General features: G+C 53.7%; 2 protein-coding genes across 6 annotated transcripts in view; one reads left to right on the forward strand and one right to left on the reverse strand.

Annotated features, from left to right (window-relative positions):
• Positions 1 to 21,555, forward strand: part of DAAM2 (dishevelled associated activator of morphogenesis 2) — a 47,456-nt gene extending 25,901 nt beyond the window's left edge. Inside the window, exons 14-26 of the mRNA XM_024766061.1 lie at positions 12 to 129; positions 4,174 to 4,281; positions 7,713 to 7,819; positions 9,017 to 9,101; positions 11,193 to 11,299; positions 11,418 to 11,506; positions 15,783 to 15,951; positions 16,128 to 16,235; positions 17,172 to 17,232; positions 18,422 to 18,553; positions 19,629 to 19,799; positions 20,017 to 21,325; positions 21,501 to 21,555. Coding sequence (XP_024621829.1) covers positions 12 to 129; positions 4,174 to 4,281; positions 7,713 to 7,819; positions 9,017 to 9,101; positions 11,193 to 11,299; positions 11,418 to 11,506; positions 15,783 to 15,951; positions 16,128 to 16,235; positions 17,172 to 17,232; positions 18,422 to 18,553; positions 19,629 to 19,799; positions 20,017 to 20,238 — 1,477 coding nt within the window. The 3' untranslated portion in view covers positions 20,239 to 21,325; positions 21,501 to 21,555. The remainder of the gene's footprint in view (positions 1 to 11; positions 130 to 4,173; positions 4,282 to 7,712; positions 7,820 to 9,016; positions 9,102 to 11,192; positions 11,300 to 11,417; positions 11,507 to 15,782; positions 15,952 to 16,127; positions 16,236 to 17,171; positions 17,233 to 18,421; positions 18,554 to 19,628; positions 19,800 to 20,016; positions 21,326 to 21,500) is intronic.
• Positions 21,556 to 22,269: 714 nt separating this feature from the next.
• The window catches only part of MOCS1 (molybdenum cofactor synthesis 1), a 38,226-nt gene continuing 35,534 nt past the window's right edge, over positions 22,270 to 24,961 (reverse strand). For all 5 annotated transcript variants that reach the window (XM_024766170.1, XM_024766171.1, XM_024766168.1 and 2 more), the window contains one exon: positions 22,270 to 24,903. In XM_024766170.1, coding sequence (XP_024621938.1) covers positions 24,143 to 24,903 — 761 coding nt within the window. In that variant the 3' untranslated portion in view covers positions 22,270 to 24,142. The remainder of the gene's footprint in view (positions 24,904 to 24,961) is intronic.

Genomic DNA, 24,961 nt, shown 5'->3' on the forward strand with positions numbered 1-24,961 from the left:
CCTTGCTTCAGTATGGGCCTGCCCCTCCCCCCAGACCCCTTCCCCAGCAGTGATGTCCCGCTCAGGAAGAAGTGTGTCCCCCAGCCTTCACACCCACTGAAGTCCTTCAACTGGGTCAAGCTGAATGAGGTGAGTAGCAAGGAAGAGGCCAGTGGATCCATTCTCCTACAGCCTGGGACAGTTAGCCCTATGGATTGATAGCCCACTATTTGCAGATCTCCACCTTGGGTGCTTTCTTTGATGGGAGTGAGGGTAGGCACAGTGGATGTAGAAGATGGGGTTGCTGCTGCCAGAGCACAGGGAGGAGGTGGCTTGGCGTGCGGTGATGCTCACATTGGCAGAGCCACCTACAAATGGAATGTGAGTGTACTGAGGGTTACTGGAGTAACATAGGGCCAAGCAGGGGTGCTTTCTAGACGAGACAAGGGCTTGGCTAGACTGTTAAGGATTGGGTTGATTTGAGGAAAAGGGTGGAACATACAGGTGAAGATCTTGGGCCCGGGTCTAGAGATGGACTGAAATGACGAAGCCATGACAGGGTCGCAGGGCGGGGCAATGAAGAGCTTGATATCAAGGTGTAGCCATTTTGACATCCTCCCAGGGGAAGGTGCGAACACTGGCTACTTTTCTAGACTGCTCAGCAGTGAGAGGCCTTCCTGAATATTATCCACTAAGAACCACCCATCCCAGGCCCACGTGTGGGAGTTGATTCCTCTATTGGATTCTCACGAGTGTAGAGTAGAGATGCCCTGGGTCACGTTGGACCCCTGGTAATTGAAGGCCAGTTCCAGCCTGGGCCAAGCACTGCTCTGGTTCTGTACTACAAGAGGACCAGTGGCTTCATCCCTGAGGTAAATAGATACAAGAGAAGTGGTCTCAGTTAGCCTGACTCACGTTCACCCTCCAAAAACGGTCTGGAGCTGGGACTGATGGATGCCCTCTGACCTTGTTGTATGGGGCCAGGGGACTAATTCTTGGGGAATTCATTACCATACCACTCTGTGAGCTTAACTTAGCTCCAGTGGAGACTTAGAGTGGGAGGAGACACAGATTGCTGAGTAGATGGTCAGCTAGTTTGCTAGGTGCCGTCTCCTGGTGGTAGACCAGTTAGCCCGTCAGTCTGAGGCCTGCTTTGTGTAAAGCTTTCTGCTGGGGGCTGTGATGGATAATAATAATAAAAGGTGAGACGTAACATTGCCCTGAAAGAGCTTTGCATCTGGCAATTAGGAAGTGTGTCCAAGGAAACACCCTGAGGTCCTGGGGATGGGTTGCAGGAGAGGTTCTAACCTCTAACCAAATCAGGTTTGGCTCTAACGAACAGTGTGATCTGCAGAAATCATTCGTGTCATACCTGTTTGCTTGTCTGCGAGATGACCTCTGATTCCTTCTACCTCTGGTTTTGTTATCTAAGTGGAAAGACGAGGCATGAATATAGCCCATTCGTTGTAGAGCCACCTGCTAGCAGCATTTTGAAGGGACATTGTTAAGGTTCGTAACAACTGCATCACACAGCTCTGCCCTGTGGATACTTCTCCGTGGTCACAAGGCCAGCCAGAAAGGCCAGCTGCACACGGGCAGGCAAGCAGCTCTGCAGAACCAAAGGTCGTAGGTGGCGTGGAAACATTCATTGTTCATGATCAGAAATAATATTTTTTAAATTGTGGTTTAAAAAAAGAAAGAATTTTGTTTTTGCGTCCTGTGCTCACAACTTATAATTTAAGGTTTTAAACATGTAATGAAGGGTTGCTTAGGCATTAGGCATCTCAACAATTAAGGGGGGCAAACAAGGCACCTAATGCTTTTGTAAGATTTTCATCTTGAAGAGCTTTGTGCTTAGGATTTTCTCTGGGGTCCAGTAATAATAAAGCCTATATCAATTCCTCAGGGGCCCGGAGCAGGCCGGAGTCTCATTCCTAGACTGGAAAGTCCAGGTTTGATGGAGCACATGTTGAGGAGCCCTTGTGGGAGATGTAGCAGCAGGGGTGAGGGAGGCGCGGCTTCGAGTCATATTAGTGAACTTATCATCCCATTCCCAGTCTTTGAGTTGAATGACTAAATTCAGGTCATTTCGTCGTTTGGGCTGTAGTTTCCCAATCTGCAAAATGGGGGTAATTACGATAACCAGATCAAAGTGTTGTTGTGAGAATTGACTTAATACGTACAAATTACTTGGAACAGTGACTGACACGTAGAAGACCTTTAAAATAAGAATATTAGATGAGTTATTATTAGTGGGACTACCATGTGTGCTTTAAGTGTGTTCTCTCACTTAATCCTCACCCCAATTCAGTCAGGTAGATGTGATTGAGACTCAGTTTCCTTTCATGGGACATGGGAAGAGAAGAGAACCTCTCCGTTTGCCAACAGCTTCACTTAGGGGCTGTCTGACCCCAAACGCTCGAGGAGGGAAATGTAATGAAATGTGTTTTCGAGAAAGAGTTCCCTGGCTTGTAAAGGATGTCTCTAGAGGGGCAGAAGCCCCGGGAATCTAGACTGGGAGTGGTGAGGTCTCGGCCAGAGGGGTATAAAAATTGAAGAATGATTGTATGAGGTGGGCGCATCTTTAGGATGTAGAGGATGTTAGGAATGGATGTACATCTCTCTGGCCTCAGACCTCAGCTGCACCTTCAAGAAGGGTCGCAGGTCCTTCTGGTGACCATGGCGAAGGGAGAGTGTTTGGGAGACAGTGAGGGGGATCCTGGGTTGTCTGTTGTCTCAGGGGAAACTCTTCCGGATGTTGATCATCCAGCTCTGTCGTTCCAGCCCTTTTCCTTCTCATCCTGGCCTCACTGAGAATAAGAGCAGTGGGAAGCTTTACCTCTACGGGCCTTCCCTCTCCACCCACCTCCACCCTGGGTCTAGATTTAGATGGAGAACGAGTTAGAAGTTCCCCCTCCCCGCCTGCCCCGATCCGATTCCCCTTCCCATCTTCTTTCTGTCCAGGAGTCTGGTTCCTCATCCCAGCCCCCTTCCCCTGACCCACACATGCTCCTGTACAACACACACACACAACACACACACACACGCGCGCGCGCGCACACACACACACACACACACACACACACACACGTTGTTTCTGCCATGAGAAGAATGCGTCTGTGTTGGGTTTGGCCGGTTGCCTGCATCCCTTGCTGCTCCGAGCTTCCCAGCCCAGCATTCCACGAGAGGGTCCCTGGCCTTAGGAAGGCCACAGGAATGTCCCCACCCGCCCTGCTCTGGCCTCGCCTCCCCTTTCCAGAGTTTAAGAAAATAAAAGTGAGTGAAGGATACGTTTCTCTCTCTGAGCCTTGCTGAGGGTGATGGAGGGAGGAGGCATCGGCATTAGGAAGGTCCCCGGCTGCCTCCAGGCAGAGGGGGGTGGGGAGGTTCTAATTTAAAGGACAGTGAAGCTCTGGACGAGGCGAGGGGTCCTGGGAGGGGGACTCTCATCTTGGCCCTCGAAGCCATTACTGGGATGTTACAAGACCACTAGGGCATTCCTGGCGTGGACAACAGCTCTTCCCCAGATCCCTGGAGTGGGGTTCAGTGCAAGGATCCTACACAGAGGTGGGCAGTGCCTGAGCTGAGAGACCTTGTTATGTAACCCCTGGGTCCATTCCAGTTATGAGGGATGGGACACCCTCTGACCAATGGGAACTTGTGGAAGAGTCTTGCTGGCCCGAGCAGTCACTAAAAAGGGGCCAGGATGTCCCAGCCTTTGGCATTCGTCCACTTTCTGGGAATCTGGGAAAGTGGGAGGAAGACCACTGGGAGAGAAAATGACCACCTCAGATACAGGAAATACAGTCAGCCCTGAAGATCTGAGGATCCCAAGTGTGTGTGGGCACTCTTCCTCTGAGAACACTGGTTTGGTTTGGTTTCTCTGGAAGGAGTTGCATACTCTCCTTTGATACTTGCCCATCCATCACTCCAGCACTCCCTTGATTTCTGGAACGTGCTTACATGTAGCCCCAGGTGAAAAGGAGGAGAAGGAGATTGCCTGTGGCCTCTCCCCTGGAGCAGAGTATTGAAGAGGAGGGGAGGGGGAGGAATCGACCCCCTTCTGAAGGTCTGAGAGCCTGGCTATGGGCCTGTGTGCACCTGGAGGACAAGTGGGGTTAGGGAGGCATCGCGCATCTCCATCATGAAGGAGCTGAGTCAGCCACGGGGTCTCCTCCCTTCCCTGAATCTTAGGAACGTGTCCCTGGCACCATATGGAATGAGATTGATGACATGCAGGTGTTTCGGATTCTGGACCTCGCGGACTTTGAAAAAATGTTTTCAGCTTATCAGAGGCATCAGGTAACACCCTGCCCCCTCTAGCGTCTTGAGTCTTGACTTCACACACACCCTTTGAACTCAACCCTCAGCCCCTCCCTTCCTCTCTTCCTCCCTCCCTCTCCCTTCCACATATACTGAATTGATTTTATTCTTTATCAGGTACCATGTTCTTTCTGGGGACATAGATATGAGTTAGTGGGGTGCAGTGCATAGGGGGAAACATCCCATTGTATTAGTTTGTATTTGCACATCAAGTGGTGAAATAATACGTTGTCCATTCCTCTCTTTGGTCTTGGAGCACTGGAGGTGGAGTAGCAGGGCCAGGCCACTGTTGACCTTGCTCTTTTTTCTGGCCCTGGGACCTAGGAACTACACCTACAAGGCATTATAACTTTTCCACCACATTTTCTGCTATACTTTCATCTCCCAACACTCCCAGGAGTCGAGCAGAGGACGTTAATGTTTCAAGGAAGGTGGAGCTACTTCAGGTCACACTGCGGGGCTGGGGCTGAGGCTGGGGCTGGGGCTGAGGCTGAGGCTGGGGTTGGCCAAGAGAGGCCCTGGCTCTGCTCTGCAGACGCTGGTGTACAGAGGCTGACCAGCAAGCCTGCTCCTCCCGAGGCAGGACAGGGCTTGGTGTCAGGCTTGGTGTCAGGACGCACGTGCTCTTGAGGCAGTACCTGCTGGGTTGGCCAAAAATGCCGAGTCTCCAACCTCACCCTCCCATGAGTGTGAGGGCCCAGGAATCTGCATTGCAGAGCTGGGGGCCATCCTCCGAGGTCCAACCTGGGCATTAGCAGCCTAGAGGCCTCGGAGCGTTTGCTTCGTCTCTGGGCCGCCTCCCAGGAGTTGTTTCCTCTCCAGGCTGTGCTGTCTTCTTCCATGTTTTCTCCACTGACTTCAGGTTCCAGCCCTGAGGACTTCCCCAGGTGCCTGTGAGTGGGGTCTGGGCCCTCATGGCTCCTGGGCAGAGGCAGCACGTCATGGCCGGTCTCCCCACTGCTTTCTGCCAAGGCCAGAGCTGTGGATGACCCTTCCTGAGGGCGGGCAGGACCAAGAGCACGTGTGACTGCTCCTGGGCGACCAGCCAAAGGGGTGCAGGGAGGGCGGGGCTCTGGCCCTGCCTTAGGGGTCTAGGAAAACCAGATGGTTTGTTTAACTTAAATGTAGGTGCTCTAGGCCTCCGATCCTTTACCCCTAATTCCAGGAAGCCCTGTGCCCATGTCCAGCTGGCATGGTACAGGCAGCAGCTGTGGCCCGGCTGGGGCAGGAAGAAGTTCTCTGGAGCATTTGTTGTTCCTGTGATCAGTGCTCCCGAGCAGGGATGGAGGGAGTGTGTGCCGGGGGGATATCAGTCCTGGGCGAGCACACACCTCCCCCTATTTTGAGAGTCTTCCTCCGGGCCAGGGTTCCAGCCTGGCCCACCCAGTCTCCAGGGCCCTGAGGTAGGGCTATGGTGGGGGCTGGGGGGAAAGAGGGACTCCGGGGTTTAGGACAGCCTGGGCCTGGGGCCTCCCAGTTTGGGGAGCGGAGGGGAGTGAAGACGGACAGCGCCCTGCTCTGTCTCCCCTCATCTCTCTGAGCCTGCTCGGTCCAACACCCTGTTTCAGGGCTGGGCTCACCTGGACTACTGTCACTCTGCAGGTCGCCCGGACTCTGGGGTGTTGAATTCACAGCAGCAAGGCTGGAGACCCAGAGCTGTGCTGCCCTGGTCGCCTCCTCTTTCTGTCTTGGGGTCCGGGGTGCATGGGACAGGGACGGGCCTATGAGCGTGGTCTTCCCTCTGTGCTCTCTGCGTGTCCTGAGTTAGTGACTTCAACCTCACCCGGGTCAGGGAGGGAGGACCAGGGGTGGGCTCTGCCCCCTCTGCTCCCTTGGAGATCAAAAGACAGACAAGGGGCAAAGGGTAAGGAGCAAAGTTCAGGGACGCCTGCTTTTCTCTGTCTCAGTGAATGCAACTTTCACGTGCTTTCAGCTCAAGTTCGGTTGTGGTTGTGTCTCCTTCCCTATTTAGAAAGATGCAGGGGTGCAGGAACGCCCTCTGCCCTCTGGGCAGATTCCCCGCAGAGGAGCAGGAAGAACTGCAGCCAAGGCCTGGGGTGGGGCAGCTCGGGGGCCTGGTCCAACTGGGGAGTGATGGTCCCCCTGGGCACGGGGCACTCAGGAGAGGCTGCCTGTCCTCTGCTTGGCCTGGCTTCTCTGAGTGCATGTCTGCAGCTCCCGTTCAGTGCTACTTGCAGGTCTCCATCTCCAACCATGGGGGTCTCACTGGGATGGGGCAGACAGTAGATGCTGAGGGGTCCCCATGTCTTTCCTACTGTTCTTGGGTCCCCAAACCTCTTGGCTAACGTTGTGCATGTTTAATTCTCTACTGGCTGTGGCTGCTACCTGCCTAGGAGCTGATAACTAATCCTTGCCATCAGGTGAGTCACTCCTGGGGCTCTGGGCGCTCCAACTTTTAACCGCTGTGCTGGGCTGCTGCCCTGTACTGGGCCCAAAGGAGAGGGCTTGTCAGTTCTACCTTCTGCCTTTTTACCCATCTTAACAGGGTGGCGTCAGGGAGTGTCCCCAAAGAAAAAGCAGAAATGTAGGGAAGGGAGCTAATGCAAGCAGACCCCTACCAGCAGTGGAGGTGAATGTCTACTGGGGTGAAGAGAAAGCTTCTAGGTCTCATGTCTTACCCACTAGGCCCAAGGCAAGGCCGTCCTGTAAGACTGCACAGGCTAGGCACTGAACAATTCCGGGGGCACAATTCACAAAGACAGTGATGTGAGTGGCAGCCCCTGGAGTCGTCCAACCTGGAGCGTGTGCTTGGAAGGACCTCCCAAAGGAAGAAACAGTCTCTTGTCTATCTCACCAGGGGCCAAGAGAAGGCCAGGGGATCTTTGATTTCTTGGGAACTGCCCGCTGGAACCCCAGAGAAGATAACTTTGCAGGGAGTTGTGCCTCAGTTTCCCCACCTCTGAACTTGCAGATGCCCTCCACCCTGGGCACACCGGGCCGTGCCCGAAGTCCCCAGGGAGGGGTCCAGGAACTGTGACCTTACGGGGACTTGGAACTAGCTTCTCGTCATAAGACTGGGGAGGCTCTCTGGGTGGGCTGGGGTGGGGTAGGGGCTGATTGTCTGGAACACAGTGTAGATCACACTACACAGCCACAGGGGTCAGTCACTCCCCGTCTAGTTTGCCCACAGAGGGCAGTCTCGGATAAAGGGTCTTCTTATTGCCCCCGACCCAGTCTAGCTCAGGGTAAAGCCCCAGAGCCTCCTATTGGAGTCAGATATTAACCACCCTCCTCTCTCTCTCCTGCCTTTTTCTTTCCCTCTCTTTCTTCCGCTCACACCAGGAGCGTTCCCTGCTTGTCACGGGGGTGGCTCCTGGGTAGGGGGTAGGCAGAAAGAGGACTGGGGAAAACACACACTTCACCCTTTCTACTTGGCTTGTCGGTTGCAGAAAGAGTTGGGCTCCACGGAGGACATCTACCTGGCCTCGCGCAAGGTCAAAGAGCTTTCGGTCATCGACGGCCGGAGGGCGCAGAACTGCATCATCCTTCTCTCCAAGTAGGTGCTCGCCCTGCCTCTACGGCCCCTGCCCCACAGTAGGTTGCAGGTGGGAGGGACTGGGTCCCCAGGAAGCAGAGGCCTGAGCTGGGGCTAGAGACAAATATGATGGAGCTGAGTGCCTGGGGGAGAGAGGTGCCTGGCAGAGGAGGGGGGTGATAGCAGTATCTGCCCCCCCCCACCCCCATCTCCTGGCTGTCCCCTGGGGCGGCACGGGGCCCCTGATCGCGAACCCTCTCCCGGGAGCCCGTGTTGAGCAGCAGTGAGGGGCTCTGCAGACGGGAAACTGCCCCATCACGAGGCCCCTGACCAGCCTGGTCAGCGTCTGGCAGCGGAGTTGCTCTAAGCCCATGGAGGGCCCCGCTCGGCTCAGGTCACAGAGCAGCATGATCTCAGCCCCCAAGTATTTCCCGCGGCTGCAGAACAAACAGGGCAGTATCTGCAGTAACACCATAGCTTCTGTGCGGGGCCTCCCGCCAGAGCCGGGGTCAGAGGTCCCCGCCTCCCATACTATTCTTAGCACTGCCCCAGCTGCCCCGGGCCGTCCATCCCCGCTTTCCTCCCCACAAGGTCCTAAGCCTCAGTTTCTCCCCCTTAATGCTTCCCCAGGGCCTCCCAATGGGTGTGCATCTGGAGGGGCTGTGTGTGTGTGTCTGTGTGTGTGAGTGTGTGTGTGTGTGTGTATGCACGTGTGTGTAGGGGGTTGCTTCTCCCTCTCCCAGACAGCAAGACGTGTTGGAACAGCTGTGCGGGACCCGAGGAGCTGTCAGAAGACTGAGACCTGTTCTGTCTTGAAGGAAACAGGAAACTGCCCCCTTAGTGACCTGCCCATATTCCCATCCTCCCGTGGAGATGCCGTGGGTATTTCCGGCATGGGGAGAGGGATCAGAAACCCCTCGCCCTGTCTCAGTCTACACTGAAGATGGCCCTTTTCCTCCCAAATGTCCCTATCCATTAGGATGGAGACTCGAGAAAGAAACCAGAGACTCACGTCTCTAGAGACTAAAGTATCTCAGGATTGAGTTATAGAGTGAACCATGTGAGTTTAGTCTGAGAAGGCTTTGCAGAGGAGGGAGTGCTATCAAATGTAAGCGAGAGAGAGAAGGCCCGGGCACTGGCTTCTGAAGGAGAAGGTCTGGGGTCTGTCCTGAGCAGAGGGGCCGGGCCAGGCTGCTCAAGGTGGGGTTTTTGCCTTAGGTTGAAGCTGTCTAACGAGGAGATCCGGCAGGCCGTCTTGATGATGGATGAGCAGGAGGACCTTGCTAAGGACATGCTGGAGCAGGTGAAGCCCCTGAAACTAGGGGGTGGCCAGACCCCTTCCTGACGGCCCCCAGGGAGGCCGAGTCTCTTAGGTCAAGGAAAAATCGGGCTGGGGGCTGGAGGAGTGAGGGAGAGGTTTATAGAAACTTCCCTGGGCCAACCTTTCTGAGGAGAGACCAGAAAAGGCTGCATCTTTTTTCAGGGGATTGAGGCCCCCAGAAAGGAGATATTGAGGAGTGATGCCCCCCCACCCCGCCATGGGCCTCAGGGCAAAGGCAGTGACCCATAACCATATCTCCCCCAAATCTCTTCCACATCAGTCTGTTGTGTCCTTCAAGAGAAACCCAGAAAACACCAAGCAAAACCACCATCAATTGGACATTAAAATTAAGAACTCTGTCGATCAAAAGGCACTATTACTAGAGTGAAAAGGCAAGCCGAGCTTTAGGAGACCTTTGCTTTATGTATCGATCACAAAGATCTCATATTCAGAACAAAGAACTTTACAAATCAGTGAGAAAAATGGCAAACAACTTAAAAACGAGCAAAAGACTTGAATAGGTACTTCATGAAAGAAAATTTCCAAATGGTTCGATACTATCAGTCATCAGAGAAATATGGTAAATCACAGTGAGGTAGCACCATCCACGCACCTAAACAGCTAAAATTGAAAAGGCCAACAGCGCTAGGTGTTGGCAAGGATGTGAAGCAACTGGAACTCTCATTGGGTAGAACCATTTTGGAAAACGATTTGGCAGTACACATACCTATCTTAGTGCCCAACAACCCCACTGGGTACAAACACCAACTCTGGGAATATTTATAACAATTTTATTTATAAAACCCCGCAAACAGTGAACAACTCAGCTGTCCATCAGTAGCAAAGTGAATAGACTGTGGTATATTCCTACAATAGAACAGTGCTCAGCAATGAATAAAAAATGGATTACCAATAGTTATTGGAGGAGCCTCAGATGTTGAGTGAAAGAAGCCAGACCCCAGAGAGAACACACTGCGTGAGTCCATTTGTGTGAAGTGCAAAAATAGCCAAGTTACTTCCCTGGTGGCGCAGTGGTTGAGAATCCGCCTGCCAATGCAGAGGACACGGGTTCGAGCCCTGGTCTGGGAAGATCCCACATGCCGCAGAGCAGCCGGCCCCGTGAGTCACAATTACTGAGCCTGCGCGTCTGGAGCCTGTGCTCCGCAATGGGAGAGGCCACGATAGTGAGAGGCCCGCGCACTGCGATGAGGAGTGGCCCCCGCTTGCCGCAATTAGGGAAAGCCCTCGCAGAGAAACGAAGAGCCAACACAGCCAAAAATAAATAAATAAATAAAAAATTAAAAAAAAAAAAAAATAGCCAAGTTTTATCTAAGGTGATAGAGTCCAGTTGAGAGGCTACACTGGGGGATGGGGGTGGCTTGGCTTACTGAAGTAGCACAAGGGAACTTTCTACGGGGATGGAAATCTTAATCTGGATGGTGGTTCAGTGGGGATGGTTTTGTCGAAATTCATTGAATTACACATTTAAAATGGATGCATTTTATTTTATGTAAATTATACCTTAATAAAGTTGGTTTAAAAAGAAAAAAACCAGGCTTCCCTGGTGGCGCAGTGGTTGAGCGTCCGCCTGCCGACGCAGGGGACACGGGTTCGTGCCCCGGTCCGGGAGGATCCCACATGCCGCGGAGCGGCTGGGCCCGTGAGCCATGCATGGCCGCTGAGCCTGCGCGTCCGGAGCCTGTGCTCCTCAACGGGAGAGGCCACAACAGTGAGAGGCCCGCGTACCGCAAAAAAAAATAAAAATAAAAAAAAGTAAAAGAAAAAAATCATTGAGCTGTACACTTAAGAACAAGTACACTTTACTGTAGGTAAGTTATATCTCAATTTTAAAAAGTCAAAAAAATAAAATAAAAAGAAGGAAGTCTAGAGCTGGGTGTCCTGTGTCCCCTTGGGGCAGGTGAAACATAAACCACCCCCGTGAGGATGCACCTCTCTTTTATGGGGGGCCCTCCCCGTCTTGAGCCTGGTCAGTGTGTGGGCTTCCATGGGCTGCCCACCCCCCATGTCAGCTTCTCACCTGTTTCCTGTCTGACCTTCTCGTGCTCTTTGCAGCTTCTCAAGTTCATCCCGGAGAAGAGTGACATTGACCTCCTGGAGGAGCACAAACATGAGATAGAGCGGATGGCCCGTGCGGACCGCTTCCTCTATGAGATGAGCAGGTCCGGGGGGCAGCAGGCGTGGCCAGGAGGGGGCGGCGGTGGGCGGGCCAAGGAGGGGCTGGAGCTGGTTGCGGGGAGCGGGGGTGCTGCCTCACAATGGAGCCCGCCCTGTCCACAGGATCGACCACTACCAGCAGCGGCTGCAGGCCCTCTTCTTCAAAAAGAAGTTCCAGGAGCGGCTGGCCGAGGCCAAGCCCAAAGTGGAAGGTATGGCTGAGGGCTGGGGAGGAGACCTGGGGGTGGGAGGCAATGGACAGGCACAGAGGAAACCTCCTTCCTTATTCTTGATTGCCCCCAGAAAACCGAGGTCAAGGACAAGATGTAAGTCTATGAGTTTTGTAGATGTATGCGCTTGTGTATGTGTGCACACGTGCCGGCCACGCACCCCATTCTCCGTGCCTCAGCGTGCAGGCTTTCCAAGGCGGGGAGTCTGTTGACATCGGCCCCAGCCTGGAACAGAAATGCTGAAAAAATGATGATGACATTAAGCACCTAGAACACTTCTTGGCACAGATTGCTCCGCTTGAGAGGTCCTAGGTGCAGAGAAGACCTTGGACACGTTCTTTTAAGTGTAAGCTACTAAGGAAGTAGGAAATTGGGCAGCGGGATCCCCAGAGGTATCTGATTTGCTGGGGTGGGGAACCCCTCCCACCTTTTTCAGGTGAGAACTTTGTAATTAAACGAGAACCACATGCCAAGTACTGTGTGGAACACTCCACGTGGATGGTCTCATTTGGTCCTCGCAACGCTACGGGGGCCATTCACTCATCTCTAAGATGAGGCTATGTTAGTGGCCCAAGGCTGTGTTGCTGGTAGGTGGTGGAGCCAGGATAGGAACGCAGATGTCGTTCTTCAGAATCCATCCCTTCCCTCTTGTCCTGTAGTACTTCCCAGAAGGCATGTCCCTGGAACTGCCTGGGGATGGCAGAGGACGGAGGCACAGGGAGCTGGGGAGAAAGGCAGGTGGTCAGGAGGGTGGGCAGCCGTGAGGACCCCAGAGGGAAGAAGCAGGAGAGGCTGTGAGGCTCATCTGCGGTGAGAACAGGATCAGCAGATTGGAATGGGAGAGCCAGTGTCCAGGATGCTGGGGGGGCAGGCTGGGGGCAGAGCAGAGCATGGGCCCCCTCTGCTGGACACCAAGCTGCCTGCACTCCCTGGGAGGCCCAGGCCAGAGAATGGTCCTTCCTGGAGTTTGATGAGCTGCTTCAGGAGGATTCCCGGGGTAAGGTGGAGCGTGGCAGGGTTAGAGGCAGACGTTTTCTGTAATCTGGACGGACACACGCACACCCACGCACGTGCATGCACGCAACAAGGGGTCCGCAGGCTGTGTGATCGTAGATAACGGGTCTGAGGGGGAAGGAAAGGGTTCATCAGTGACTCTGCAGGTCTGAAGGCACCTCCTTCCCTGGTGACAGGTGAGTCCTGCTGCTGACTGCCTTGGGGGCGTGAGGCACAGATAAAGGGGTTCAGCCCAAGGCATGTGTTCAACTATCTGTGTCTCTTGGGTCAGTGAAGCAAAAGTGAGCAATCGCCTGTCATTTGGATCTGTGGAACCAGAGCAGTTTAGCCACCAGGTAGATTTTGGCTCAGATAATTTCCTGCTCCTAGGAGCTCACTCCTAAACTCTCCCTAAGAGGTCATCAGTGCATGCTTAGCAAAGAGCTTCCCTTTAATATCGAGCTAAGCAGAGTGAGACGCGTTTGGGATGGCAAAGCCTGCTGAGGAAGGTCGCTCTGCTATCGCCATGGCTACCGTTCTAGAATGGTCTGGAGGTCTCTTCTGTCCCAGACTTGGGAGCAGGTGGCTGAAGTGGTATTTGACAGAATCAGGTCAGTGGGCTTGACTGGGGGCAGAGAGGTGAGGATCGTGCAGGGGTTGGGGTCCATGCTCCTCCCTCCGGTTCTCCCAGGAAATATTCCTGGAAGAGCTAAGATTTGGCCTATCCCAACTGGTTGATGAGCTGTTGACCCCTGTCCCCAGCATCCCTCCCTCCCCAGGCAGGGCCTCTGGGTCAATTTGCCGAAAGCCAATTCATCAAATCTGACAAATTTACCGATTCTTCTATGAATATATCCATGAACATATTCTTGAATATATTCTATGAATATGTTCATTGCTGAATAGACCAAATTTACCGGTGCTCATTATGGACATATGCCCTGAGTACAGTCAGGATGAATACGGCTTCACATGTAAACATTCTTACGAATATATTCATGAATATATTATGACTATATCTAAAATGTCCGCATTGCATTATGGGAGTTTTCCCATTTACACTGATTCCCTTTGAACTCTTGTCAGTTTCTGTTTTTGCCAACATTTTACCATTTTTAGGATTCCTCTGCAGATTTTTCAAATAGCAGCCTATCAGCCTTAGAAAAACTATCCCAACCGGAAACTCTGAAGTAGTTTACTTAAAAAAAAAAAAAAAAAAACTTGTTATTGAAATATGCACCTAGAAAAGTACACAGATCCTAAGAGTCCTAATAGATGAATCATCGGAAAGTGAATGCACCTGTGTGATCAGCAGGCGGGTCAAGAAATGGAATGTTTCCAGTCCCCCAGAGCCCTTCTTCATGTCCCCCTCTCAAACATTACTTCCTCCAAATCCTCTGAAGGTTTGTCTATCTTGAACTTTCTGTAAATGGAATAACATAGTACAAATAATTTTATGCTGGTCTTTTGTTCAGCATTATGTTGTAAGTTATCCCTATTATTACAGGGAGCGGTGGGTTATTTATTTTCAGTGCTGCGTTTTATTCCATTGTATGAATATACCATAATTTACTTAACCAATCTAGATGGAATTTTTTAAAAACACAAACTAGAAACCATTCAATTATTCATCAAGAGTATTGCCACTGTTAGGTCACAGAATAGGCAGATGTTTCAGTTGAGAAGCCACTGACCAACCTTACCTTTTACTCATTTTTTTTTTTTTTTTTTTTTTGGTACGCGGGCCTCTCACTGTTGTGGCCTCTCCTGTTGCGGAGCACAGGCTCCGGACGCACAGGCCCAGCGGCCATGGCTCACGGGCCCAGCCGCTCCGCGGCATGTGGGATCCTCCCGGACCGGGGCACGAACCCGCGTCCCCTGTATCGGCAGGCGGACCCCCAACCACTGCGCCACCAGGGAAGCCCTCTTACTCATTTTTTTACAGCTTTTTTTTTTTTACAGTTACTTTAACTGCTTTTGAAGAGTTTTGCAAACTTTTAGTCAAATGGTTTGCATTTAATCTTCATGGCAGCATCTTAAGGAACGTTCAATTTGGCAGAAGCCAAAGATCATAATACAATGGTTTGATCTTCTCAGCACCACATTTAATAATCCAAAATCATATTCTATAACTGGCAGCCAAATTTTCAGTGTAGGTTTTGTATCCTAATTTTGCACATCCACCATTAAATACAGAATAACTGAGGAAGGGCCAGAGTACCCACATCAGAATGAAATACTGAAGTTTTGGTTACTGTTAGTCTTCGTTTGTATTTCCAAGAAAGGTATCATTTAAGGAATTGGAGGGAAATTTTTAAATGCCTAAAGGTTGGAAAATTCTTTTAAATGATATTCAATAGGCTGTCTAGTAACCTATTTAATCAAATCTAAGACACCATCAACTGCAAAGCACACCATTCTCTTATAAAACAAAAATATGAAAATACTGCAATTGATGATGTTATAATTTAATTGACAGGGATGTTTTTCTTTCCAAAAAGATCAACAAAATTCAGCACTTCAAAAGAGGCAGAAACAGTCCCATAGTATGTAAAATGCTGAAGTTAAAAATTTTAATCACTAGGTTTAGAAAAGTAAAAGTATTATATATATATATATATTTTTTTAAATAAATTTATTTTTGTCTGCATGGGTCTTCGTTGCTGTGTGCGGGCTTTCTCTAGTTGCGGCGAGCGAGGGCTTCTCACTGCAGTGGCTTCTCTTGTTGCGGAACATGGGCTCTAGGCACATAGGCTCCAGTGGTTGTGGCACACAGGCTCAGTAGGTGTGGCTTGCGGGCTCTAGAGTGCAGGCTCAGTCGTTGCGGTGCACGGGCTTAGTTGCTCTGCGGCATGTGGGATGTTCCCGGACCAGGGCTCGAACCCGTGTCCCCTGTATTGGCAGGTGGATTCTCAACCGCTGTGCCACCAGGGAAGCCCAAAGTATTATATTCTTGCATATATCCACAGAAAGAATATGTTAAGAGTCTAAATATATGCAAGGAAAGATGATACATTCTCCAACATGGTCTTAGGAAGAGTTGGCACATTTTGAGAAAGGGTTATTTGGTGAATTGGCTTTTGGCGAGTTTGCTTCCCCCGGAGGCAGGTATACGTGGAGAAGATCTTCTGCCGGGCTGTGGGCATAGCCTCTGCCCCTCTGAAGCTGACACTTAACGGCGCCTTTTCTGGACTTTGTGGTGGCATCGTCCTAGGGTTCAAGGGCCTGGTGTATGTGGGGCTCTCACCTGTCCCTCCTCCCCCAGCCATCCTGCTGGCCTCCCGGGAGCTGATCCGCAGCAAGCGTCTAGCGCAGATGCTAGAGGTCGTCCTGGCCATCGGCAACTTCATGAACAAAGGGCAGCGTGGGAGCGCCTACGGGTTCCGGGTGGCCAGCCTCAACAAGATCGCCGACACCAAGTCCAGCATCGACAGGTGTGACCTGCCGGCTTCTGGAGCCTCCGTCTCACCCCACCCTGGCCTCTCCCCTCCTCCCCGTCACCCTCCCAAAATATGCCACAACTTCCCCTTAACACCTCACCCTGGTGTCCGCCGGACCCTCATTCCCAATGCCCTTGGCCCCGTACCCCTGACCCGACTTTCACCCACAGAAACATCTCTCTGCTCCATTATCTGATCATGATCCTGGAGAAGCATTTCCCCGACATCCTGAATATGCCCTCTGAGCTGCAGCACCTTCCAGAAGCCGCCAAAGTCAAGTAAGGGGTCCTCTGGAGGCTGCCTTCTCCCTGTGATCCCGCCCTCTCTCATCTCAACTTCCTCCTTCGGGGCTGCTCTGAGCTGGCTCAGAATGAACAGCATCCCGGGCTCTGCTCTGGGAGAACCCGATGAAAGACACTCTTTGCTCTCAAATCCTCATTTCAGAGATTCTCTCAGGAAACAAAGCGGGAGTGGGGAGTTGCAACAGGGATGGGGAGAATGCCGGCAATGGGGTTGTTGTGAAGCCACTTAACCACTGCAGGCGATCAGAGCTTAATCCTGCCTCTGCAGCGTGTGGGAGACAGTGTAGGACACTCGCTCCATTATCCCCACAAGGGGTAAGATGGGCATCATCTACCATCTCCTGTCACTCACTGGCTGGGGGTGGGCAGTAATGCTCTGGCCCGCAGAAAAAGCGCTCAGTGGTTGGAGGTCAGGGCTGTCCACTACAACGGAAGGTCCAAGGAGATGGTGGGGGTGGGGTGGCGGGCTCCAGGGGTATCTGCTACAGGCGAGAAGTCAGACCTGAACGTATATAGGCTGATAGAAGCATCTCCGATAGAAGCAGAAACGCAGAGATAAATAGCTAATACACATCAAAGGTATGCTGCATGCAAGGTACCATGTTAAGAGCTTATGAGCATTACCTGATGGTAATAAAAATAAATCCAAGCCAGAGGCCATGTGTTGGAAACCTTCCAATATGCAGCATGACATTTCCGGTCTAGAAGGATCTATAGGACATAAGTTTCACCCGTCATTTTATAGAAGCACAGACAGAGCACAGAGGGGAGGTGATTTGCCAGGGCAACATGTTAATAGTCAAAGCAGCGCTGGAACCCGGGTGCACTGACTCCCAAAGCCATTGGGGTTTGCTCTGCCTTGTACTAACCCCAGCTCCTCTCCCTCCCTCTGTGTCCCCCTGCCCCCCATAGCCTGGCAGAGCTGGAGAAGGAGGTGGGCAACCTCAGGAGGGGCCTCAGAGCAGTCGAGGTGGTGAGTACATCATCTATGCCTGCCTGGGTTTGAGGGGATGCTGCCCATGCTGCCTGTGTTTGCTGCCTGTCACTGGGCCAGAGGGTGGACTCCCCCACCCCCACCCCAGAGGCAGACCCTGTCTGATGCATCTCTGTGACCCAAAGCTCCTGGCTGGGGCGACAGAACAGCTGGCACAGCAGGTACAGCCTGTAGCATAGATGAGTGCTCAGGAAAGGATAACTGAATTACCCAAGGCTTCAATTTAGACTCCTGAAGAGGGGACACCCCTCGGAGACTGTAGCCTGTCACTGTACAGTGGAGGGGAGTGAATGAGAAACCTGCCACGTTTAAGATTGATTCAAATCGATGGGACAGAGGATCTCCATGCCTTGGAAGCTGACTTAGGGCCGGTAACACCTAGAGTGACACTGGGGACCACTGTCCCCAGAAGTTCTTTCCTTATGTCTCTTCACCTCCTGCCTGGGCCAGTAGAGGACCCAGGGGCTATACTTTTTTTTTTTTTTTTTTGCTGGCGACCCAGATCTCTACTATTCCTGATCTAAGGGCTTCTCAGATGATACTGTCTCTAGCCCGGTGTGGAGGCGGCCCACTCCTTTGTTCCGATCTAGGAACTAGAGAGCCTTCTCATCTTCACTGGGCGTATGTGGGGAGGCGGCTAAGGGGATAATGGGCTTAGAGAAAGGAGTGTGAGAAGGAACCTTTTGTTGCCATTATGGCAGTGGGGGGACGGGGCAGGGGGCTGCTTTCTAATTTATAGCCCTTTAAAGTGCTACCCAAAATGTGGTCTGTGGTCCATGAACCAGCAGCATCGCATCAACTGGGAGATTTGGAAATGCATCTCACGCTTTAATCGGCACACAGATCACCCAAGGTTCTTGTTAAAATGCAGGTTCTAATTCTGAGTGGGGCCTGAGAGCCTGCTTCTTAAAATTTCACGCTGCTGGTCCCAGACCATGCTTTGGGTAGCAGGATCTAGAGAAAGAAATACGGCAGCGGGGACGAGGGAAGCATAGAGGCGGGGGGACTGGTTGATACCTCACAATCTTTGCCACCCTTAGAATTTGAGACCCAGGGTATTCCCTCTTCCAAAGGCAGGCTCAGTGTCCTGCGATTGGCAAGGAGGGTGGAGGATGTGGTGAGTCCCAGCATTCCTGACTCTCGTCCTGGCACTGCTCTCCCTCCTCAGGAGCTGGAATATCAGAAACGCCAGGCGTGGGATCCGAAGGACAGGTTTGTCCCGGTCATGAGCGACTTCATCACGGTCTCCAGCTTCAGCTTCTCAGAGCTGGAGGACCAGCTCAATGAAGCCAGGGCCAAGGTAAGGGCGCCCCAAGCCCCCAGGCTGACCCCACCCCCACCCCTCTCTTTCTTCACCGGTCCTACCACAGGTGGCCCAGAAGGGACACACCCAGAGGCACAGAGCTTCGAGGAGAAAGGGTTTCCTCACTCCTACAAGAAAAGCGACAGCAACGCTGTTGCAAAGTTCACAGTCCCTTGACCAGATGTCAGGCGCCCCATGAAGTGTTTTCCATCCTCTGTCTCACCGCCTACCTTCTGGGTTTGTTGAAAGGCTCTTATCCCATTCCACAGATACGTGCACTGAGATCCACAGACGTTAAGCAACTTGCCCAGGGTTGCCCCGCTGTGACACACATAGCTGGGTTAGAAGCCTGACTCCGGAGCCTAGCTTTGCTCTGCCTCTTCCTGCTTTGCACTCTGACATGCCTCTGGACCCCAACTGTGGGAGTCTTATTGAGATGTGGGTCCTCATTCGGGAGGTCGGGGGTGGGGCCTGAGATTCAGTCCTTCGAACCAGCTCCCGGGAAACACCCATGCCGCTGGTCCAGGGAGCACACTTAGAGTAGTGAGGGCTTTCTTAGAGGGTTTTCAGTAGGTTGAATCAGAGATGGTAGTTCTCAGTAACAGGGCCAGATATGTAGCTAGCACTCTGCATCAGTAACTCATTTAACCCCACCCCCAACACTATAAAGTAGGTCCTATTATTATCCCCATTTTACAGATGAAGAAACTGAGGCACAGAGGGGTTAAATAAGTAGCCCGATAACTAGATGATCTGACATCCTTGTGGTCCTGACCTTAGGAAGTGCTTCCCAAGGTCTGCAGCTCCTGGTCCTGTACCTACACCCTAACAGACCCAGAGGTCACTCTGGGCAGCCTCTGTCAGCCAGCCTGGGTCTCCCACCTCCCCACGTGTCAGCCTCAAGCCTTTCCTTCCTTCAGCCTCGTCCTTACCCTGATGACGTGTGGGGGGGGCTCCCCTCTCTAGCCCTGCCCCCCCCAAGTCCCCCCACCTGGATGAGCTCTGCTCTGGCTGGAATTCAACTGCCCACCAGGCTTGGGGGGGACTCTCCACCAACCCTTCTCTTCAACAGTTCTCCAAGGCCCTGATGCACTTTGGGGAGCAGGACAGCAAGATGCAGCCGGATGAATTCTTCGGCATCTTCGACACCTTCCTGCAGGCCTTCTCGGAGGCCCGGCAGGACCTGGAGGCCATGCGGAGAAGGAAGGAGGAGGAGGAACGACGGGCGCGCATGGAGGCCATGGTGAGGGTGCTGCTGGGGCCTGGGCCTGAGCAAGGCTGAGGGAGTGGAGAGCGCGTGGGCGGCGGGAGGCTCAGGGTGCCCTAGCAAGGAGGAAAGTGGGGCCAGTTGGTAGACCCAGCCCAGGCGTCAACCCGTGAAGGAGGGCAGGTGTCCGTGGCCTGGACCGCGGTGGATGTGCTGGGCCACGGCCTCTCACCCGCCCTCCTCGCCCCTCCAGCTGAAGGAGCAGCGAGAGCGGGAGCGGTGGCAGCGCCAGCGGAAGGTACACGCGGGCAGCGCGCTGGACGAGGGCGGCGAGTTTGATGACCTGGTGTCAGCCCTGCGCTCGGGCGAAGTTTTCGACAAGGACTTGTGCAAACTCAAACGCAGCCGCAAGCGATCAGGGAGCCAGGCCCTGGAAGCCACCCGGGAGCGGGCCATAAACAGGCTAAATTATTGACCTGGGGGACTGGCCGCAGCGGGAGGCTGGGAGACAGGGATGGGCCCAGGGCGCCGGAGTGGAGGAGGCCGTGCTAGTGATACTTACACAATTCGGTGCTGGATTTAGAGCCCTGGGCTGGGTCCTGGGGGGCGGGGCTGCGTGGCAGGACCCGGTGTCTCCCCACCTGAAGGGTCTCCCCTCATCTCCTCTTCCCATTATTCTTCCTGCACCCTGGCCCCAGGGGTCACTCTCTGAGGCGGACTTGGCCAGCCCTGGCCGGCCCTGCTCCCTGACCCCCAGCATGGACACCCAAATGTTGGCATATCTAGCCTGGAGAGAGGTCTACGGACCTTGTCTAGATTTCACGTGCCGTGGGGAGTAACGGGCGGGGGCATCCAGGCTCCCATCTCTCAAGAGTAGGTTTAATGGAACGTTGATCTGGAGCGAAGTTTCCTATCGAAAGGAAGAGGCATGACATATGCTAGCTAGATGTGTTCCAGGAAAAAAAAAAGGTGCTGGGAGGACGATGCAGGGACCAAGTCATCAGGACAGGGTGACAGTGCCTGTTTCCTACATCACGAGCCCTCTGGCCCCTCTCTTGCATGTCTTAAGTCTCTCTCCCTTCCCTCCTGCCATCTCCATCCTATACTAATCCAGAATCCCGGGAAACTCACCTTTGGGTTCCCACGACTAGGGCTATCAGGTACTTGATGGATCTGGTAAGGGAAGGGGTTCAAGAAAGAAGACCCCACTCGTCACCACACCTCGTACGTTGGGCACAGGGACCCTGGAATGAAACTGTCCTTCCCCACCCTGTACAACCTGACCATTGTCTTGAAGCGAGACAGTGCCCTCACACGTTGGCTAGGGGTTCCAGAGGGCCAGATCCACCCAGAGCGCCTAGGTTACCACTGAACGTTACTCGGACCCCGTACTCGTCTGACACCTGCCGCTGAGCAGTAGGCACAGTGACCTCCTGCTCTGTCCAGCCTGCAGGAGACACTTCCAACTGCATTCGTCTGGCTGAGGTTGGCCCTGGGGCATCGGTTCCGAGGGCTCCAAGGGCAAGAGCTGCCCTCTGCAGTTACGTGCCACCTCTAAGGGAGTAAGGGGACCGCCTCAGGGGTATTCAGATGGGGGGGTGGGGCGGGCCCAGAGCAGGCAGGGGTGGAAAGCTGAGGGGGTCCCACCCCACCCCCCCCAGCTCTGGGACCCGACTTGGTTCAGCTGACTTTCATTCTGGTTCTCCTGTCCATTCTCACCTTCATTCTGTCCACCAGGAGCTGTCCTTGTGGGGCAGGATGATGGCTGGTATCTACACAAATTTTCTAAAAGGACAGAGGTGAGCTGAACTCCATCAAGGCTCATTTTTAATACATTTCCAACCCCCCAGAGTTAACCCCTCATCCTCTGTATCTGTGAGAACTGCCTGACCCTCCCTACAACCCCACATCAACAGGCTCCCTGCCCTTCTATCCTCCTGCCCTTCCCTTTTATGTTTCTCACCTTCTGACCTCCTCCTCCAGCTCAGGGTTATTGCCAGTGGACAGACTGGTGGGCTGGGCCCACTCTTCAGCTGCCTATCTATCTTTTCTGGGGGTGGGAGCATAGTAGCTGCAGGGGAAGAAACACAGGGTTGCTGAGCCCAACATGGGTGTTGGTTCAAGGGGGAGGGATTGAGCAAGTGTAAGCCTGGTGGGGACCGGTGTGAAGCAGCCATCCTGGAGTCCAGGTGAGGGTAAGGTGAAGGCTTACCAGGAAGAGTAGCCGCAGAGCTGTGTGATACCCACAAAGCCCCCGCTGGAAGAAGCCGGCATTGGGACAATGGGAAGGTTGTGGTGGGACCTCGCAGGGTCCTCCCCCAGACTGGCCGGGCCGAGGTCCACCTCACCCACTGGGACCGGGAATAGGGAGGGCTCCACGTCTAGCCAACAAGCCTGCCCAAACCCCGGCATTCCCACCCACCGTGGAAGGCTGGATACGCACCAGGGAAGAAGGAATATGGAAGACGTTCGAGACACGTTGGATCTACAGAAAAGCGCAGTTCGGTTTAACTGTTTACAGAGGACACGTATATTGATTGTTCCAGGGCTCAGGCTTCTCACCTCTAAAGATTTTGCTTTCTCTATTTATTATTTTTCTAGATCTGGCCAGTGGCTCTGACACCAGACGCCACTGTAGCCAGATCGCCAACAGTGCCTTGGACCACAGACCATCACGGCTGACTCAGCAAGAAGTGCTGGTGCCTTGGAGACAGCTGAGTTGGTCCTTGATGTGCTAAACGTTGACGCCTGTTGTATTTGTTCCTTGGTCGTTCCCAGGTGCCCTTCCTGCCACCTTTGGGTTCATTTCTCCAGCTAATTTTGTGTACAATGTAAAATTCAGTTAATCTGACGCAACCTGTCCCCTTCTCAGCAGCAACATCTGCTCCCCCTCCCCTGTGAGGCGTGTTTAGGGCGGCGGGAGGAGAAAATTCTCCGGGTAGATGGGGAAGGGTCTGGTCCAGGCTCTTCCCCAACCCTATTCCCTTTCCACGCTCTGGGGGAGCCGTGACCATCCCCGCCCCCCACCTCTACCACCTCCACGCCAAGGCTGTTCTCACCAGCTGTTTCAGATGACAAATGAGGCTAATGTACAAAATCTGCAGCGTCATTTTCGCCTGCACCTTTTTTATAAGAATATATTGTAATACTAAAAAATATTAAATCCGTGCCACCCCGACCTAACCTGCCTTGAAATCTTGTGCCTTCTTCCCACGCTGGGACGTGAGGCGCGCTGGGGAGCGGCACAGCCCATGGCGTGTTGGAAGCAGACCCTACCCGCTCTGCGAGCCCCGACTGTGACATCCTCAGGAATTCCGCAGGCCAGTTCATGTCGTACGGTGGCTTGAAATCGGCCAAGGTGGGAGGACTTAGACCATGGAAATTGGCGTTTCTTTCTTTTCCAAGAGCTAGTTGTTAGGCATTTGCCAGCACACCTGGGTGCAGGGCCAGAGGAAAGGCAGGTGGGGGGCCGGGGGAGCGGGCACCTACCCACACCGAGAGAACCCAGCAAGCGCGTCCAGCGTTTGGGGATGTGAAAACCGGGAGCCTCTAATTGCACCCTGTGACCTCTACCAGCTGGCGACGGGATGGGCTTCGGACACCCCTACCTGACAGTGCTACTGGAGATGCTGCATCTCTGGAGCATCTCTCCCCCAGGGAAGGCGGGGTGCACGGAGAACATGCCCCTTTGCTTTGCCAGCGTCTCTCCTGCTCCTCTTTCCCCAGGAGGCGTTGGGTTGAGGGATGGGCCTGCCATCACGGCGGCTCGGTGCCCTCGGCACAGACACAGTCCTCATTCTTGCATCCCCAAAATGGGCATCGTGGCTTTATTTGGTGCACCATGTGGGTGAAGGCAAGCTCCATCGCTCCTCCTCCCCTGGTGTGTCCCAGGGACGAAGGGGTGCAGGTGGAAAGGCCGTGCACGGGGCAGGTGTGGGAGGTGTGCTTGGCCAGGAGGCCTCAGGGCTGTGGCCCACGAGGCCCCCGCTTGGGAGCCCCTGGTTCCCTCCCGGGGAAGGAAGCAGAAGAGAAAACCCAAGAGAGAAGGGGAGGTTATGGGCTCAACCGTCGGAGAGAGTCCACAAGTCACTCAGTGTGATTTGGGGGTTATCTAGCCTTGCTTGCTGTGGCAAGCCCCCTCCCACGACCTTAGTTAGGGTCCAGGAAGGCTGACGGGCCTGCTGGTTTCCTCTCGGAAGAAAGGAAACCTCGCAGGTCAGTGTAGGTCATCGAGCAGTAGAGGGGTGGGCTGACCTGGGGTTCCTACCGGTTGAAGGTAACTGGTGGCAGGGTGAAAGGTACTTGACATCTTTCCCTTGGCTGAAATCACATCCCATCTCTTGACCTCGCTGGGCCAGGGGTGAGAGGGGGCGGGAGCTCTACGTCCGATGGAAGTCCCCCCGCTGACCCCCGGTCTTGCTGACAAGCTTGATCTCCGCCAACACGATGTCCCTGCTGACAGCCTTGCACATGTCATACAGGGCGAGGGCGGCCACGGCAGCGGAGGTCAGGGCCTCCATCTCCACCCCAGTGGGGCCCCGAGCCCGGCAAGACGCCTGGACCACCACGGCGTGGCGCGTGCTGTCCAGCTCCAGCTGCACCTGGACGTGGCTCAGGCCCACGTGGTGGCACAGGGGGATCAGCTGGCTGGTCAGCTTGGCCGCCTGGACGCCTGCCAGCTGGGCCACCACCAGGGCGTCTCCCTTCTTTAGCTGGTTCTCCTGGACGAGCTTGTAGGCCACAGGCCCCAGAAGGACCACGGCTGAGGCCACGGCCACCCGCTCTGTGTCTGGCTTCCCACCCACGTCTACCATAGCCGCCTGTCCTTCCCTGTCCACGTGGGTCAGTTGGTCTGAGGTGGGCAGAGGTCCTGACGGGGTGGCAGGAGCCCGGGGCTCTGGGCTAAGGCACTTTGGGTTGGCATCTGAGTCGAGGTGGGAACCGTAATGTCTCTGAGGGACACCAGATGCCAGCCACCGCTGGGCGAGGAGAGGGATCTGGGGGAGCCAGCCCCCTTTCCACAAAGTCACCATCTGGCTGGAGAAACTCACTCTGTGTCTCAGACCCTGAACATGGAGGGAGTCCCTGAAGAAGATGCTTGGAATGGCTGGTGGGGAATCTTGGCACATCAAAAGTAACTCTGGAAGGAAAAGGAAAGAGAAGAAAGGCTCAGTCCAAAAGGTAGGTCTTTGGCCACC

Source organism: Neophocaena asiaeorientalis, unplaced genomic scaffold (assembly GCF_003031525.2).
Source record: "Neophocaena asiaeorientalis asiaeorientalis breed wild unplaced genomic scaffold, Neophocaena_asiaeorientalis_V1.1 scaffold46, whole genome shotgun sequence".
In the NCBI taxonomy this organism is placed as follows: domain Eukaryota; kingdom Metazoa; phylum Chordata; class Mammalia; order Artiodactyla; family Phocoenidae; genus Neophocaena; species Neophocaena asiaeorientalis.